This window comes from Xenopus laevis, chromosome 9_10S (genome assembly GCF_017654675.1).
Source record: "Xenopus laevis strain J_2021 chromosome 9_10S, Xenopus_laevis_v10.1, whole genome shotgun sequence".
In the NCBI taxonomy this organism is placed as follows: Eukaryota; Metazoa; Chordata; class Amphibia; order Anura; family Pipidae; genus Xenopus; species Xenopus laevis.
This window is the reverse complement of record NC_054388.1, coordinates 95038749-95055605: the sequence shown is the minus strand read 5'-3', so window position 1 is coordinate 95055605 and position 16857 is coordinate 95038749. Positions and strand designations below refer to the sequence as shown.

The 16857-nt window shown below is 37.1% G+C and overlaps 1 protein-coding gene and 1 long non-coding RNA gene across 2 annotated transcripts in view; one reads left to right on the top strand and one right to left on the bottom strand.

Annotated features, from left to right (window-relative positions):
• LOC121398833 overlaps window positions 1–16857 on the bottom strand; it is a 58283-nt gene that overhangs the window by 12057 nt on the left and 29369 nt on the right. The gene's annotated exons all lie outside the window — the stretch shown is intronic.
• The window catches only part of fam20c.S (family with sequence similarity 20 member C S homeolog), a 128384-nt gene that overhangs the window by 96644 nt on the left and 14883 nt on the right, over window positions 1–16857 (top strand). Inside the window, exon 6 of the mRNA XM_018239164.2 lies at window positions 7696–7876. Coding sequence (XP_018094653.1) covers window positions 7696–7876 — 181 coding nt within the window. The remainder of the gene's footprint in view (window positions 1–7695; window positions 7877–16857) is intronic.

The following is a 16857-nucleotide window of genomic DNA, read 5'->3' as shown; positions in this document are numbered from 1 at the left end:
AATATATGATTGACAGCTGGAATTTTAAAATACCTTTATAACAAGTATGGATGTTTTAATAACCAAAAGAATGTGGTTTCTTACTTGTTAAAGGACTTTTATAATACAGCTTTTTATGTCTGGGTGACAGGTCCCCTTAAGTAAAGATTTATACAATTCCATCAACAGTAAACAGCTCAACTCTATTAGCCAAGCTGCAACTATAGATGTTATGTTTGTGCATTGATGATAATGATGATGTAAGTGGTAAAGAAAATAATGGAAATTTCATGCACTGTATGAAAATATAGTAACTAGTGGGCTGCTTCAACATTGCAATACATTTGATCTTTCATTTGGAGAAAGGACTTTAGCTGAAAGAAACTGGAAAACCCACTGCCGTAGCTATAGATTCCAGAACTTTCCATAGTATTTCAGTGATAATGTATCTAGTGGGGGCCATGTAGGTCTTATTAATTCGTCTCATGATGTGACACCCTCAAGGTTTCTTCCACTGCCCCTAAGTTACATTCTGCAGCTGAAGTTATTTGTGCACTTGGTTAAGGTATCAACCACATCCATCTTGCAATGCAAAGCTTGCTGCTACTGAGATGTGTATCCTGTTCTTTTGTTACTCTGAGAATGGTCTTCACTATTCATTTATGGTTATGTGCATGAGCTCCTCTTACCTGTAACCTGTTTCCATGTTCAGTGCTGTGTGTACAATCTATTGTTCCCCCTTGTCACATAAATAATTCTGCCATTGCTGTTACCGATAGACCTGAACTTCAGTGTCATTGTGACAATATCAAGCAAATCGCCACTTTTTGAACCAGAAATCATTGTTTTTGGTGCACTGCTGCGGGAAACACTTGACTTGATTATGCCTAATGGGTTACTTGTGAAGAAGAATGTTTACTTATAACTTCTATATGTTCTATTATCATTTAATTGTCTTATGAGAGGAAACTCATGAAAAAACACATGAAATACACGAAAAACAAGCAAATGTATACACCGCCATTAGAAAGGCATGTTAAAGTGGATTTAAAGGTAAATGAACTGGAAACTGTGCCGAGCAGAATCTGAAGTTGTTGCGTGCATCAGTCTTCTAGTCCCTGTTTAGTCAGCAGCAGATTACTAGAAGTATAAAACTACTACTACTTTAACTGAAAAATAGGAGATTCCAAATATCCACCAAATACAACAAGAAGTAACTAATAACTTAGAATATGAAAAAGCAGTGCCAAGAAGTCTGAAAGAGAAAAGAATAATAAAGGAAGCATATACATTTTGGCTATCTAAGACCAAAACATAAAGTCTATATTGTCTACTCTTGGACTATCTTTAGTAGTAACTAACCTGGGAGGTATAAAATCTTTACTTTAATTTTAGTTTTTTTTTTTGTGGGTCTTTTTTTTTGTGTTAGATTTAGGGTTGGGGCAGACGGGCAGATTCGGGGAGACTAATCACTTCTGCTGCAGGGCGACAATCTCCCCGAACTGCCTTCCGTCTGTATTCCGCCTGCTTGAATGAAGAATCGCCTGTGCTAATGCACTCGCGGCATTTCGATTTCCGAAGTCGCCCGAAGCTTGGTCATGAGGCAACTTCTGCCGACTTTGGAAATCGCAAAGGGGCGATTAGTCGCCCGGCGACTAAATCTCCCTGAATCTGCCCGTCTGCCGCAACCCTTATAGTTTATTTTAGATATTAGAGAAGAATATGAAGAAACAATGTATGTATATGTTGGAAAAACACAATAAATAAAAAGAAAAAAAAACTACTACTACTTTTTTTAATTCCTTATATTAGATATAAAACTGCTAATATCTTGAAAATGTAAAAACAATTCATTCAAACTGGGAAAATGCATTTAACTTTCTTGTATCCAACCAGAGCTGTCCTGACAAAAGGAAGGTATTATTGGTCTAAAACTGCTTATACAGTATCTTGAAAATAAAAAAATACAAATATGTAAATTGGAAAATGCTCATTTAACTGGTAGCTAACTAGAGCTGCCCCACAGAAGCAATGTATAATCAGTGTAAAGCTACTAATACCATACATTTTAGAGCAATGTTTTTCTGTCTGTTGACAGTAATAGTAATTTCCTACTTATTATTAATTAAACATCATTTCAATAGTAAGCAGCCTGTGAAGGAGTTTGGGAGTCGTAGTTAAGCAACTATTAGAAAGCCTTAGATTGAAGATGGCTGTTATTTTACCATGTTTACCCACTATTTAGCTATTTAAAAAAACACCCCCACAACATATTTGTATTTGCAAGTTGCAAAGGTCAGATCGTGGTGTGATGTTTATTTTGTAATTGCGGTTCCCGTGTTCCTGTTTGGGAGACCTCACAGTTTAAGAGCAGAACACTGAAGGTTTTGTTCTCCATGCTTCCAAGTAAAAAGCAATGCTGTTCTAATTTAAGTGGTCATTGAAAGTGAAAACACGTCAGCATGAGTAGCCTAAATCTTCTGCATGCAAATTACTTGCATTTTTTTTTTTTACCTATTTCAAACCCCTAAAAAAAACATATTATGGTAAATATGGATCCCACACTTACCAAATGTTAAAGGGATTTTGTCATGATTTTTATGATGTAGTTTTTTTTCTAAATTACATTGTTTACACTGCAAATAATTCACTCTACATTATAAAATGTCATTCCTGAACCCATAAAAAGGAAAAAACGCCAGCGTTTTTTGGGACTTAGAAAATTTTTTAACTTTTTTTGAAGCAATCCCTATCTACTCTATTGCACTTCGCCTGGTCTGAGGTGGCGAAGGAAGTCTGGCGTAAAAGGTAGTGTTCAGAAAAATGCGCGCGTCAGTGAATTTGCGTAGTTACGTCAGTTGCGCAAATTTGCCAGGCGTAAGGGTGCGAAGTAACACTAGCGAATTTACACCAGCATCTGTTAGTGAATCGGCGAATTAACGAAAATGTGCTACGCTATCGAATTAACGCTAGCGTTAAGCGCTTCGTCCTTTCGTGAATTTGCCCCATAGACTCCATTTTAGTCAAATAATACATTTTTTAAATCATTTACTTTTTTCTCTGTATTAATAAAACAGTACCTTGTACTTGATCCAAACTAGATCATCCAGCTGCATGAATTTACACTGGGTCAAAACCAATCCTATTGAGTTTATTTTATGTTATCAAACATAAAATCTTTAAATAGACTTAAATAGACTTAAATAGACTTAAATAGACTTTAAATAGACTTAAGGTATGGCGATCAAAATTACGGATAGACTACTTCTCTGGAAATCCGAAGTCCCAAGCACTCTGGATAACAGATCTCATACTTGTAGAAGAACACATTGGACAATCTCATTCAGTCCATCTAGGACCCATTGCCTACATATATGACTTGTCTTCTCTTCTGATTTGAAACTTTATCAGTTGTGTTTGCTCAATGATATTTATTTTGGTCGACTGGGTCATGAAGACCAGATGAAACTGCTGGATAAGGGAGGGTATTTTCTTGACCCCTGTCTATTAAATTCAATAAGATACCGAACACGGAATATCTTTCAAGAAAACAGAGGGTTGAGTTTTTAAATGCTGAAAATGAATATCTGAGTCTTTAGATTCAGCTGACATTTCCAGTTCCTCAGGGGCTTATTATGAATTCTCAATTACTTAACAAGTTCACAAACCACTGGGTGCATCATCTTTTTTAATGAGGCTTATGTGGCACATGAAACTATTTGAAGAAGACTAAATCATAACAGTTGACCAGGCAGGGGGGGGCATTTCTTTCTTTGGACTTGTCTTTAATGTCATTGTGAAAACTGTTTCCAGTAAAGGCAATACGTGCTGTAGAATATGATCTCCAATGTAATTTAAATCAGTGGTTAGTATGGGAAGCCCCCTCCGCTTGCCTTGCCAACAGTCATTGTTTGTCCTTCAAGTAGTGGAATTCTTGTCTCAACCAAGCAAAGGTAATAATAGATCTATAATGTATTGATGCTCAGTACAGCACAGTCTGTAAGGGTGGAAAATTACAGCTCAATTTGTAATATGTGGTAGTGGATAGCATTTCATCCAATGGAGCTTTTTATAAACATTCCAATATAAATGGCCCAGATAATGACCATTGATCAGTAGTGCTATGCCTTGAGTTGAGTGAGTTGAATTAGAGAGTTTTGCAGAGTTGAACACATCAGCACATATCCTTTGAATTTGTTTAAATAATATTTTGCCATATTCTTGAAAAGCAGCTATCTTGTGCTCTTCACCTTCCAACCCTGGTTTGCACCAGTTCGCTGAACACCTCTTCGATTCATATCCATTTTTAGCTCTTTATTCCACAGTTTAATTGTTACTCTTTGACAGTGATAAAGAAGCAGATTTAGCAGAGATTAGATTGGTCGGCAAGATCGGTTCGCCCAATGGGGCAGATGTATCAAAAGTTTAGAGCTTCATCAATAAAAACTATTCTATTCTATTCATTCCTATAACATTTTTAGAAATGTATTCATCAATGGGTGAAAGTTAGAACTCACCATTTGATAAATATGATTCTAACAATCCCATAGGAATGAATAGAACGTGGGTGAGTATTTATAAAGCTCTAACATTTTGGTAAATCTGCCCCAAATTTTATGTGTGTGTAGATGAAAGTTTAATAACCAGTGAGAATGTATTCCCAATGGAGATTTGCAAATGGGCTACTCTTTCTGACATAACGCTATTTATAACGCTTGATAACAGTAAACCAATGTTTAACTGCATTAATACCACCGGAGGTTACTTTTTAGCCTGGGGATTTGGCATAAGGTTCACCAACCCTCTGCTTTAATAGCTACTAGTGAAATAATGAAGAGATACACAGGAATGCACTGGCAAAACAGAATGAAGATTGAACAGCTTGGTATTACATGTTAACTGCAGCATGCTTATAAATCTAATGCATTGGCCTTATTGAGCAAATCTTTTAGCTGTTTAATAAAAATGCTTTAGCCTTTCCCAATACAAGCTGATCTGAAACCCTTTTAGGGCAGAGACACGCAATGCAATACGGGGAGATTAGTCGCCCGGCAACCAATCTCCCAGAACTGCCTCCCCTGCCTTCCCGCCAGCTAGAATGTAAATCGCCGGCGGGATGGCACTCGGAGTGCTTAGTTTTCCAAAGTCACCTGAAGTTGCCTCAGGAGGAAACTTCGGGCAACTTCGTAAAATGAAACATTTCGAGTGCCATCCCGTTGGCGATTTACATTCTAGCTGGCGAGAAGGCAAGGGAGGCAGTTCAGGGAGATTAGTCGCATTGAAGAAGAGGAGATTTGTCGCCGGGCATCTAATCTCCCCGAATCGCAGCATGTGTTTCTGTCCTTAATGTATTGCTAATGTAGTGCTAACGTAGAGCTGAGAAGTTCCAGTGCTCAGTGCAGAAAACAGCATTCCCCGGGGCACAAGTGCTCAGTAAGTGAGTACTAAGAGCAGTACTCTTATCCCCTTTGCCCTCTCGCACTTGCACCCTGGGGAATAATACATGACCCCTAGTGTCTTTTATTACATAACCTCAATGTTAAGCCTTTATTTCAGCAAGTAATAGGATGAAAAGCTTTATGGAGTAGATTAAATGAATAAACTACAATAAACTTCTAACCAAATCACTTTTTTATTTCTGTAAAATTTGTGTTTTGGAAAAAAAACATGTTTTCCCACAACAGTATCCCTTTAAATTATTAGTAAATAGCCAATGGCCCTTTTTACTCCTGGAGCTGCACTGATTTCAGGGCTAGTGCTCTTTCTGGAAGTAACTTAATTCTAATGAAATACAATTTGCTTGCAGTGTCTTATCTTGCTGCTGGCAATGCTTTAATTTAGAGGCTCCGTTCAATCTCCACTTCATTGCTCACTAAAGTGTTCAGGGCCCCATTAGCTCCATAGCAAGGATACAGGTATGTGGAAACAGTGTCTTTTCTGTTATCCTGCTACAGATTTAAGAATATATTGACTGGATTGCAAATGTCCACCCCTCATTTCTCCTTAATAGGCCTTTAGGTTGGTATTCAAAGAATATTACAATTATCAGAGGAGCAAATAACCACTGACCCTAAATCTAACCCTATATGGCCTTTAAGTTGACCCCACTGCTTTCAGCTCAACTAGAGGAGCCAGATACTATTTTAATGCTCTATAAGAATGTATTTTATTATTATTGTATACTAAGACATTTTGGATGTGCAGGCCTTGGCCTATTATAGTAATTTGAACACTGCGCCTAGATGTATGTTTATCATTATGAACAACAACAATAATACAAATAATATCATTTGTTGGCCTTAAAGGGGTTGCAAGGCTTCATTTAAACTATTGGGTTGCATTTCTCAGCTCTCCAAAACAGACAATACAAGAAACAAAGGAAGACTCTTTTAGAAGTTTATTTATGTAATAAATCAACCTTTCCACCCAAGAGGTTGTAAGTATTAACTGGTGTTTAGGGGATGGGAATGGGATCATGGCTCTCAATACCTAGTGATACATTGTTTAGTCTGAAAAATAAATATGTGCGTCAGAAAAAAACATATCCAGGTTGGATATTGTGTATATATATATATATAGGTGGTATATAGGTATATAATGGGATTTTAACAATTATACCAATGTTCTCAGAAACTATGCCAGTTACTCTAGGGGGGTTATTTACTAAACTCCAAATGCAAAAATCACCAAAAAAATTAGATTTTTTTTTATATAAAATCTAACTAAAATCACAAATTTTTTGAAATTCAATAAACCCCCGAGGATGGAAAAATCCAAATCAGAAAATACGGCATCTCAGACCTGTCGAGATTGCATATAAGTCAATGGGAGAAGTCCCAATGATTTTTTTATGAGCGCTGGGTTTCATGCAATACCCAGAAATTTTCAGCGTTTTCTGGTGAAAAATCCGAAAAAATCTTGAAAATCAGATGAAAAATCCAAAAAATCTTGAAAATCTGATTTTTTTCCTGCAAAGCATATTTTCGGGAAAATGTAATAATAAATAAATGTAAAAAAACAGATTTTGTAGTAGAAAAGCAGATTTTGTAGTAGAAAATATTGAGATACATTCAGACTACGATAAATAACCCCCTATGAGTTGATTTTTAAAACTTTTTATCTGCCTACAAACAGTGTAAAAAATGCATTCCTTAACAATCATTTGAGACCTATTGTTGTAAATGACAGTAATTCTAAACCACACAAAGATACTAACAAGCATTTTAGACTTCTTCCTAATAAATACATCATCCACCTTGTCTCCAAGCACCATTACCCCCAAATCTCCATGAGTTTCTTGAGCCTGTTCTACATCATTTCATTGTTCATATCATAATAATAGTAGTTTTCTATTTTGTCCATTTTTCCCTACTCTTTTGTTTTCTGCCGTGGTATAATTCTGTAACTCTAGTTCCTTGTGCCAATAGAGCCCCTTAGGTCGTATAGCTTGGACATGGTCACAATTCCTGCATTCCTTATAGTTAAACCTTCAATATTCAAAAATACTGTTATATCAAAGCCTTCCTTGACATGGCAAAGATAATCCAACTATGAACCACAGATTTTTCAACCGGAAGCCTACATTAATTGCTTAATGACATTTGTAACTACTGTATATAATATGGCATTAATTGATAACAAAACTATAATGCTTTGCTGTGTTCAGTCATTTAGAACAGATCTTACTTTGACAATGTGTATTTTGATTTTTTTCAGCTAACAACATCTGCTTTTATGGAGAATGCTCCTACTACTGTTCAACAGAACATGCACTTTGTGGAAAGCCTGATCAGATAGAAGGTTCCTTAGCAGCATTTCTTCCAGGCTTGTCTCTGGCCAAGAGGAAAAATTGGAGAAATCCATGGAGGAGGTCGTACCATAAGCGCAAGAAAGCAGAGTAAGACTTACTATTGCTACAGTTCCTGTTGCTTGAAGGGTCAGCTTAGAGAGGTGAATCCCAACCAGTGGCTTATCAGAAACATGTTGCTCACCAAACCCCTAGCACTCAGTGGTCTGAAAGCAGGTGCTTATTTTTTAATTCTTGGTTTGGAGGTTTGGAAGTTTTGGTTGCATAAAACCATATGTACTGCCATGTAAAGCCTCATTTAGACTTCCTGTCTCACACAGGGACTCAAATAGCCAATAACAGCCCTTATTTTCCACCTGAGGACATTTTTCCATGCTTATGTTGCATCTAATTTTATAACTCATGGGTTAAAAGAAGGTTTGGGGACCTCTTACTTAGAAACTGGATAACTGGATAACCATACCAGGCTTTTCTTGCTTTAACGCTTTTATTCCCTGGCGGAAAAATTGGTGCTCATATTCTCTTCAGCAGACAGGTCTTGGGGGCCAATTCACTAAGAGTCGAATTTCGAGGGTTAATTAACCCTCGATATTCGACTAGGAATTAAAATCATTCGACTTCAAATATCGAAGTCGAAGGATTTAGCGCAGATAGTTCGATCGAAGGTTTATTCCTTCGATCGAACGATAAAATCCTTCGAATCAAACGATTCGAAGGATTTTAATCCAACGATCGAAGGAATATCCTTCGATCAAAAAAAGTTAGCCAAGCCTATGGGGACCTTCCCCATAGGCTAACATTGACTTCGGTAGCTTTTAGATGGCGAACTAGGGGGTCGAAGTTTTTTTTAAAGAGACAGTACTTCGACTATCGAATGGTCTAATAGTCGAACGATTTTAACTACGAATCCTTCGATTCGAAGTCGTAGTCGTAGTCGAAGGTCGAAGTAGCCCAAAATAAAACTTCAAATTCGAAGTTTTTTACCTTCGAATCCTTCACTCAAAGTTAGTGAATCGGCCCCTTAATGTTTAACACAAATCCCTGTTATTTTGAGGAGTTCCTTGTATAGAGAAAAATGTCGGTTCTTGATAGGAGAATGTACCATTTAGATAAAAGATAGAGAAATGACATCCAAGCATATATTTGATCTACAGGTATAGCATAGGATCAGCTCTTTTGCTGCATGTTTTGGCATCTCTCCATCAGCCTGATAAGGGGAGATGCTGTCAGTCTCGTTAGCAGAATGCCTGGTAGTGCTGATGTGAAGGAGAGAGTCACTTTCCACAGTTCATGTTACCAGCAACAAAGGACACTGATATTGTGTTAATAGCAACCCTTACATATAGCAAAGTATAGCTCCAATACATTTGTGAAAAAGACCACAACTACTTTAGGGATGCTTCACCATGATTCTTTTTTTTTTCCCCTGTAATCAAGAAGTTGATACCTTCCTCTATACCCCTTAATGGACAAATAGGATCAAACGTGGATTTGTTTTATAGCCCTCTAAAAGTTTAGCACTGGACAGTGGCCAAAGCATGAGCTTATTGCAGTCTTCCTGTTCCTTTCCATTCATCATTTCTGGCAGCCGTGGAGATATGAATTCTGAAGACTTATCCATTCAGATCATATTAGAGAGGTGGACGAGGGAATGCAGTGGGTTGGTAGGCCTGATGTGTCATCAGATAATTTGCTCGATTACTCCTCTCCTGAATAACATGCCTTAACCCTTCAATGGACTGACTTCTCGACTCCAATGCTATGAAGCATTAGATGGTGTCAATCTGTACATACTATACAAGGATAGGGATATACCATATCTGAATTCCAGAAATGGAAAGTTATTTCACCTAGACAGGGGCTGTTGCTCATTACTTCATGCATTGCAAATGCTTTAGTAACTGTTAACAAAGGAATAGCCAGCTGCAATGCTTACAAGTGGCACTGCCTTAATTAGACATCAGGTAAAAATAACTCCAAGAGGATGGGATGTTAAAGAGAATTCTTCCTTGCATTAATCACTATGGCTCTGGATAGCTAACACAAAACATGACTAAGGAGCCGATTCACTAACTTCGAGTGAAGGATTCAAAGTTAAAAAACTTCGAATTTCAAAGGTTTTTTTGGGCTACTTCGACCATCGAATGGGCTACTTCGACCTTCGACTACGACTATCGAAGGATTCGAAGTAAAAATCGTTCGACTATTCGACCATTCGATAGTCGAAGTACTGTCTCTTTAAAAAAAACTTCGACCCCCTAGTTCGCCATCTAAAAGCTACCGAAGTCAATGTTAGCCTATGGGGAAGGTCCCCATAGGCTTGCCTAACTTTTTTTGATCGAAGGATATTCCTTCAATCGTTGGATTTAAATCCTTCGAATCGTTCGATTCGAAGGATTTAATCGTTCGATCGAAGGAATTATCCTTCGATCGTTCGATCGAACTATCTGCGCTAAATCCTTCTACTTCGATATTCGAAGTCAAAGGATTTTAGTTCCTAGTCGAATATCGAGGGTTAATTAACCCTCGATATTCGATCCTTAGTGAATCGCCCCCCAAATGTAATTTTTTTCTTGTAATAAATTATATATATACATACATACATATATATATATATATATATATTAGAAGTGGTAAAGATCGCACTCAAAGGTCTTAATATAGAAAAAGAAAATTTATTGTGGACAAGTGCTAGTCCACAATAAATTTTCTTTTTCTATATTAAGACCTGTGAGTGCGATCTCTACCACTTCTAATTGATGTTACCGATCTTGGACTGCACCCAGGCACGCTTGACCTCCATTTCGTGAGTGCCGGTTTTTTGCTTTACTTTATATATATATATATATATATAAAACATTGTTGTCATAACCGTAACAAAACCCTTTCTAGCAACAAACAAGGGGCATCTAGGCACTCAAAACATATACAAAGGCTGCAAACCATTAGTATAAATTGATAAATTATTGAAAATTGTTCAGTGTTCCTTTCTAATATCATTTTCAAGAAAAACTTTTTTTATACTGTTTTTTTTTTTTTTTTTTTTGCGGCCTGGATGCCCCTTGTTTTTCACTGTTGGTTTATCCGGTCCCCAAGCTGTGGATCTAGAGCCAATCTACCTAGACCACCTGATCTAGGTAAAGGGTAGTTTGAGCTAAGGTCTCATGTGCTCCTGTTTCTTGTTTTTTATCATTAAAACCCTTTCCGACACGACTTTAAAAGCCAGTGACTGGTGACACCATTTAAAGGGCCACATCTTAGAATATATATGAAGACTGAAATCCAAGTTAACTTTCAGTAGCACTTGTCTCCTCTTATTTTCATCCTTAGCTCAGTATTTTATATCTGGATTTGTACAGCTATGAATTGAATTATAGGCCTTGGTAGGGTTGCAGCCTTCTGCTGACAAGCACAAGGGGGCCTTGTGATTTTAGGGGGCAGGTAGGGTTGCCACCTGTCTCGGTTTTTTGGAAATTAGGAAATACATACTGGATATTGAAGTGAATGATATAGTTGATCGCCATGTCATCATGCCCGTCTCTGACATCACTGGCCCCGCCTCCCTATGTCACCAGCCCCCTCCGTCATTGACCCGCCCCCCCACATCACTGGCCTGCCCCCTACATCACTGGCTTTCCCCCTGCCTGTTTTTTTGGTCATTAAAAAAGGTGGCAACCCCAGAGGTCTTGGGGTGTGTCTGTGATGTCTCTGTCACCATGGCTCTGACATGGTGACCATCGATTGGCTGAATGCCACGCCATTCATTTTTAACACCTGTCTGGATTTTCTAATTTTAATTTTTGAATTTTCACCTGGACAGCCCTTGTGAAAACCAGACAGTTGGCAACCCTAGGGCTTGGTACAACATGACACACTGCAGCACAATATGTAGAACCCTAGATATGCCTATTTATATGTGCTGCACTGCATTCTACATTAGCTCTTTTACTGTACCATCAGTGCAACGCATACATTTGCAGCATGTAATCACATCACTGAGTGTCATTGAAATTTATGCTAATCTGCTTGTATTCTGCCTAATTCATTGTGCTTCTAAAAATATTTATATAAATATTTATAATATTGACAATGGCAATTTATATTTCGTCTTGATGTTCTTTATGCGAGCGCACGTCTAGGTTCTCTGTCGGATACTGGCTCCCAAGGGCATGGTTCCTTTCTGCTCAAGTTTTGTCTATTCAGAGAACGTTTTTTTTTGTTTTTTTTTCTGAAAGAGAACTGAAAACAAAATTGCTATTGAATGCTATATGTTATGTGACAGTTACAAGGACATTAGGTGGCAGATTGCTTAGCCACGGTAACCCAGTTGAACAATGGACCTGCTCAATGGTAGACGGAATTACAATTTAGTTGTAAGATGGTAAAACACCTGCCATCAGTTACAGCTTCTCAGGCTGGTGCTGTGCCTTCCTGAGTGTGGCGTGAATATATGAAAAGATCCAAAATAAACCTATTGAGTTTCATGTATCGCCTCTTATATAATCTGAGAGTAATCTTCTTGAACCCCCCCTTCCAGAGTTTTGGAGTAAAAAAATAAATTGGCAGTGGTTCTGTGTTGTATTTAACACTTCTATTCTAATGCCAGTGGGATGTCTTAAACCACCCTTGACTACCTAAGAATGACATTTTTCATTTTCATTGTATTGATATGAAATCCTATAATAAAACTATAATAAAATCACATTGGTTTCCATGACACTGTGGAAGCAAACTGCCTTGTACTTGCAGCCAGTGGGTTAATATTACTATTTCCGACTTGCAATATCTTTACAGGCCAGCATTTACAGCAGATCTGAATTGTGTTATCCAGCCACTGTCAGCACTTTCCACTGCAGACACAAAAGCCTTAGATTCTCTAAAGAAAGAATATACAATGTCAATTTCAGTAGCTGATCTGTAACTGCAGCTCCATCAAATTGAATCATTCCCAAAGAGTATCCCCTTAGGAGACAGCTAGTGGATTGTTCAGAGACCTTAGATGGAGATCAGCTATGAGGGTAATAATCTCTGTGCTCTGTGTTTCCTTTTTAATGATTAGTGGTGGTTGAAATTCTGATAAATTTGCTATTTTAGCATTATCTTCCATTCCTAACATGATGTCTTTATAAATATGAATCTAATAAAGGGAGAAATCTTTACCTTGGAAGTGCTAACCTTAGAGCCCCTTCATGCCTGGCCATAGCAAAAAATATGTAGTAAATTAAATCATTTTTCCATGGCATTTTTCTCCATTTATGTAGAATGTGTATGTATGCTCCATTACCATAATGACAGGTATCTAATGTATTGAGATAAGTGTGCAATTTTTGCATAGTACTCAAACTTCAGAAAGGCAGATATAGTGCTTCTGTGTGTTGACATCTGAGCAAATATGTTTAATGCCTTTGCTGATGTAAATATGAAGAGAGAACAAGGTGCAAACAGAGCAGGCAGGATTTTGATTGGAGGTTCCTCTTGCACAAAATCTGAAGCTGAAAAAAAAACTTTTTTTGGGTGTTAGCTGGATAAAATCTGCTAGATTCAACCCCTTTACACTTGAGGAACCGAACTTTCTCTTGAAATAAGTCCAATGGCTCCTTGTGGTGAGGATAGTGAGTTTGTGGAATGCCCTGCCGGTTGATGTTGCGATGGCTGATTCTATGGGGCACATTTACTAAGCTCGAGTGAAGGATTCAAAGTAAAAAACTTAAAATTGCGATACTTCGACCATCGAATAGGCTACTGTACTTCCACCTTCGACTATGACTTCGACTTTGAAAAAATTGCGATACTTCGACCATCGAATAGGCTACTGTACTTCCACCTTCGACTATGACTTTGACTTTGAATCGAACGATTCGAACTAAAAATTGCTTGACTAATCGACCATTCGATAGTCGAAGTACTGTCTCTTTAAAAAAAACTTCGACCTCCTACTTCGCCACCTAAAACCTACTGAGCATCAATGTTAGCATTTGGGGAAGATCCCCATAAGCTTTCTAAGCTTTTTTTGATTGAAAGAAAATCCTTTGATCGATGGATTAAAATCCTTCGATCGATGGATTAAAATCCTTCGATTCGAAAGATTTAATCGTTCGAACGAACGATTTTTCCTTAGATCGCTCGATCGAAGTATTTGCGGTAAATCCTTCGACTTCGATATTCGAAGTGAAGGATTTTACTTCGATGGTCGAATATCGAGGGTCAATTAACCCTCGATATTCGACCCTTAGTAAATGTGCCCCTATGTGTTTAAATGTGATAATTGTGTTTAAGGGTCAAGACACATGCTCAGATTTTGGGAGAATAGTCGGCCGGCAACTAATCTAACCGAACTGCCTCCCACCAACTATAATGTAAATCGCCAGCGGGATGGCACTCAGAGCGCTTCGTTTTCCGAAGTTGCCAGATGTTGCATCACAAGAAAAATTTGGGTGACTTCGGAAAAACGAAACGCTCAGAGTGCCATGCCGCCGACGATTTAGATTCTAGCCGGTGGGAGGCAGTTTAGGGAGATTAGTCACCCTGAAGAAGAGGAGATTTGTCGCCGGGCAACTAATCTCCTCGAATCCCGAGTGTGTGTCCTGACCCTAAGAGAGACTTTGCTGACTTCTTAAACAAGCATAATATCTTGCAATATGAGTTTAGTAGGTATTGGTATATAAAGTTTATATTTGTGAGTGTATAGGAAGGTCTGTATTGGGGTCATTTGGGATAAGTTGTCTTTTTTCAACTAAAGTATGTCTTTTTTAGATTCCATTCTAATGAACAACATACTGAATTGGTCCTAACAAAATTCAGGTTCAGATTCCAATCAAATAGCCGACTTATGGGGGAATGTAATAAAAGTCGGCAAAACTGGGAAAAATATTCGCAATTTAAGGAAGAGTAGTTTAAGGACAAGTATTACATTGAGAAAGGCGAAATTTTATTCTTATCTGTGCAAATTGTTTTGCTCCTTGCGACTTTTATTACATTCCCTCATTAATCTGTAAAGTGAACGCAAATAGGCCCTCTGGTTTTTTTAAAGGTTGTATGGACATACTGACTCATGCATTATATTGATTTAGAAATACAGCACAATGTATGGCCCTTTTAATCTAATGTAGAGATTTCTTGTGTGCACATGTGTTACAAAATGTATTATGCATGCGCATGAACGCACAGCTTAGTGGGAACATTGGTGACAATGCATGGAGTCATTGCTGAGTGGGTGCAGAATGCTCATATATCAGAAATATTAGCTGCACACCAACATACCCCCCTTCTTGCAGAATTCATAACTTGTATCCAATGTTCCCATCTTATTCTTTTAGTTTGGATCCATTAATAGGGTTGAACAGCAGTAGAAATCCAAATGGGTCTTAATATTGTTTTGGTTTGTCCATAATAAAAAAAAAAAAAATTCTTTTCTTTTTACACCAATATTTATTGTGTGTTGTTTTTCAATGTAGGTGCACACAGATTCTGGATCATACGTTGTTATTAAGGAACGAATGATGAAACACACAAATATATCACCTTTGTTTATAGGAGTCTCATAGTATAACAATGTCTGGTAACAATCATGAGTCTACAGGCTGTCCATATGTGGAAATAAAATATCTCTATCACAGGATCTTAGTTAATGAGGCCGGTCATATTGCCCTTTTAGCATTTTACATGGGATGAAGAACTCCAACCTCCCCCTCCTTAGAAGAACAGTTAGCTTTTAGGTCATCATACTATTATCTCCATATATATATATATGTATATATATACACACATATATATATACATTACACAAAAGCCATGAATATCCTGTAAATAAGATCCATATAGACAGCTGTTAGTGATGTCATCAGTTATAAACAGAGCTTAGTGATGTCATTTTTGTCACATGACTCACTAAACTAAACTTATAATAAAGTACCCCTTGTAGGAAAATATAAGGATATTAAGGGGCCGATTCACTAAGGGTCGAATATCGAGGGTTAATTAATATTCGAATAGGAATTAAAATCCTTCGACTTCGATTATTTATACTAATGGTTTGCAGCCTTTGTATATGTTTTGAGTGCCTAGATGCCCCTTGTTTGCTGCTGGAAAGGGTTTTGTTACGGTTATGACAACAATGTTTATATATATATATATATATATATTATATTATATATATATATATATATATATATATATATATATATATATATATATATATATATATATATATATATATAGGTATGTATATATATATATAATTTATTACAAGAAAAAATTACATTTGGGGGCCGATTCACTAGGAACTAAAATCCTTCGACTTCGAATATCGAAGTCGAAGGATTTAGCGCAGATAGTTCGATAGAACGATCGAAGGATAATTCCTTTGATCGAACGATTAAATCCTTGGAATCGAACGATTCGAAGGATTTTAATCCAACGATCAAAGGAATATCCTTCGATCAAAAAAAGTTAGCCAAGCCTATGGGGACCTTCCCCATAGGCTAACATTGACTTCGGTAGCTTTTAGATGGCGAACTAAGGGGTCGAAGTTTTTCTTAAAGAGACAGTACTTCGACTATCGAATGGTCGAATAGTCGTACGATTTTTACTTCGAATCCTTCGATTCGAAGTCGTAGTCGAAGTAGCCCATTCGATGGTCGAAGTAGCCCAAAAAAAACTTAGAAATTCGAAGTTTTTTAACTTCGAATCCTTCACTCGAAGTTAGTGAATCGGCCCCTAGAAGTAACCCTGGAGTTCCATGGCCTGTAAAAAAGCTTTCCGCCTTGTGCTTTTATATGGTCATAGAACTTATAGTATCCTTATATTTTACAAGAGCAGGTACTTTATTCACTATATTCTGTATGTATATATATATATATATGTATATATATATATATATATATATATATTAATATATTATATATATATATATATATATATATATATATATATATATATATATATATATATATATATATATATATTATATATAGATATATAGATATAATGCATTGCATGTACATTTAAAAATATATTTATAAAGAGTGCCTGCCCAGTGGGCTAGAGACTCTGATAAATTAAATGTTTCAGCT